This window comes from Triticum dicoccoides, chromosome 2B, assembly GCF_002162155.2.
Source record: "Triticum dicoccoides isolate Atlit2015 ecotype Zavitan chromosome 2B, WEW_v2.0, whole genome shotgun sequence".
In the NCBI taxonomy this organism is placed as follows: Eukaryota; Viridiplantae; Streptophyta; class Magnoliopsida; order Poales; family Poaceae; genus Triticum; species Triticum dicoccoides.
The window spans coordinates 426,598,866-426,600,290 of NC_041383.1; the positions used below are offsets into that span (position 1 = coordinate 426,598,866).

The 1,425-nt window shown below is 55.5% G+C and overlaps 1 protein-coding gene across 1 annotated transcript; it reads right to left on the reverse strand.

The window, feature by feature from the left end:
• Positions 1-335: 335 nt before the first annotated feature.
• LOC119367793 lies at positions 336-1,182 on the reverse strand. The gene has a single exon (XM_037633199.1). It carries the CDS (start codon positions 1,098-1,100, stop codon positions 441-443), a length of 660 nt encoding a protein of 219 aa, XP_037489096.1. The 5' UTR covers positions 1,101-1,182; the 3' UTR covers positions 336-440.
• Positions 1,183-1,425: the final 243 nt, after the last annotated feature.

Here is a 1,425-nt window from a genome sequence, read left to right on the forward strand (position 1 = left end):
AGAGATGCCTCTTAGGCTACCAGAGATTATAAGGTAGTAGTAGAGGCGAGATGGGTTCAAGATAAGATATTGGCGTTTTCTGGCTGGGAAATAAAAAGTAGACCTAAAGCTTTTCATGACCATTGCATTAGTCTTCGGAATTTTCTCCAGAATGCATGTGCATATGCGTTTCGTTGGAAGCACGTGTAGCTATAGCTAAGAAGGCCTAAGTATTGGAAGCACAAGAAGACACGCAAAATAAACAAGCAAAACCTGGTAATGAAAATTAGGAGTACAAGAAGATCGATCAAAACTGTTGGTTCTTGTCTCGAGTACGGACGATTTGCATACGTACATATAACTTGGAAACAAACAAGCTAGGTGACGTGTGAGGCTATGGGCGATCTGGTTATACATGCGGCCGACAAAAGAAGGCCGTTCTCGTTCCCTAGCTAGCTACTTCATGAGTTATGGTGCAGCATCGCGAGACCCTGCATGCCGGTGCTTCGAACCGAGAAGGCGCAGCTTGGCTGCAGGTCCATACCATCCTTCATAGCTTCCACCACTGCCGCGGGAGCAATGACGTCGGACGAACTCGCGGTGTCGTGGAGATCGTCGTCGTCGTCGAAGACACCATGGCGACGCGTCGCCGGCTCATCCTGCCGTTGGACGACGGCCCTCCTCTTCTTCCTGCTCCTCATATCGCCCGAACTACGAGACCTCGTGGAGATGAAGGAACGGGAGCCAGAGAGGCTCGCGCTGTGACGACTGCCACCCCAGCCGGAGTGGCATTGGTCGCCGCCGAAGGCCGACCGACGCTGCTGTGAAAGCATGCTGGTCTGACCTTGCACTTGCAGCAGCTCCTCCTCTTCGCCGCGCAGGTGCGGCGGCAGGCCGGAGGACGCGTCGGAGACCATAGAATCCTCCTCCTCGTCGTCGGAGTATTCCACCTGCGGCAGCATCTGCCTCAGGACGTCGCCGGGCTGCACGTATGGCAGCGTGCGACGTTGCTGCTGGCCTGACCCGGAATGCTCCAGGTACAGGGTCCAGCCGGACTGGCAGCCGCTGCTGCACTGCGAGCTCTCCTCGTCAGCGAAGGCTTCGTCTTCTCTCCCCGGCATGGCGGTGTGTGTGATGAGAGCAGAATCAGATCGGCTTCTCTTTTTCCCTGGCTACTAAGCAATGGCGTGCGACGATGCTGTGTGTTCGCTCGCTTGTTGCAGTACTCAGTAGCTGGCCAGTAGAGTGTATATGAGGAGAGTGGAGTGGGGATCTCGAGGCGAGTGGAAACATTTGTTTTATATCAGGCGCAGCTGGGCAACCCATTCCCCTTCTTGGTTCCTGTCCACGGACAAGGGCACATGTGGATGGGCGTACGTGGGAGGAGTGCACGCTAACGAGCCGTGCACGTGCGAGGACACCACGACGACTTGGGGACATCTCGGC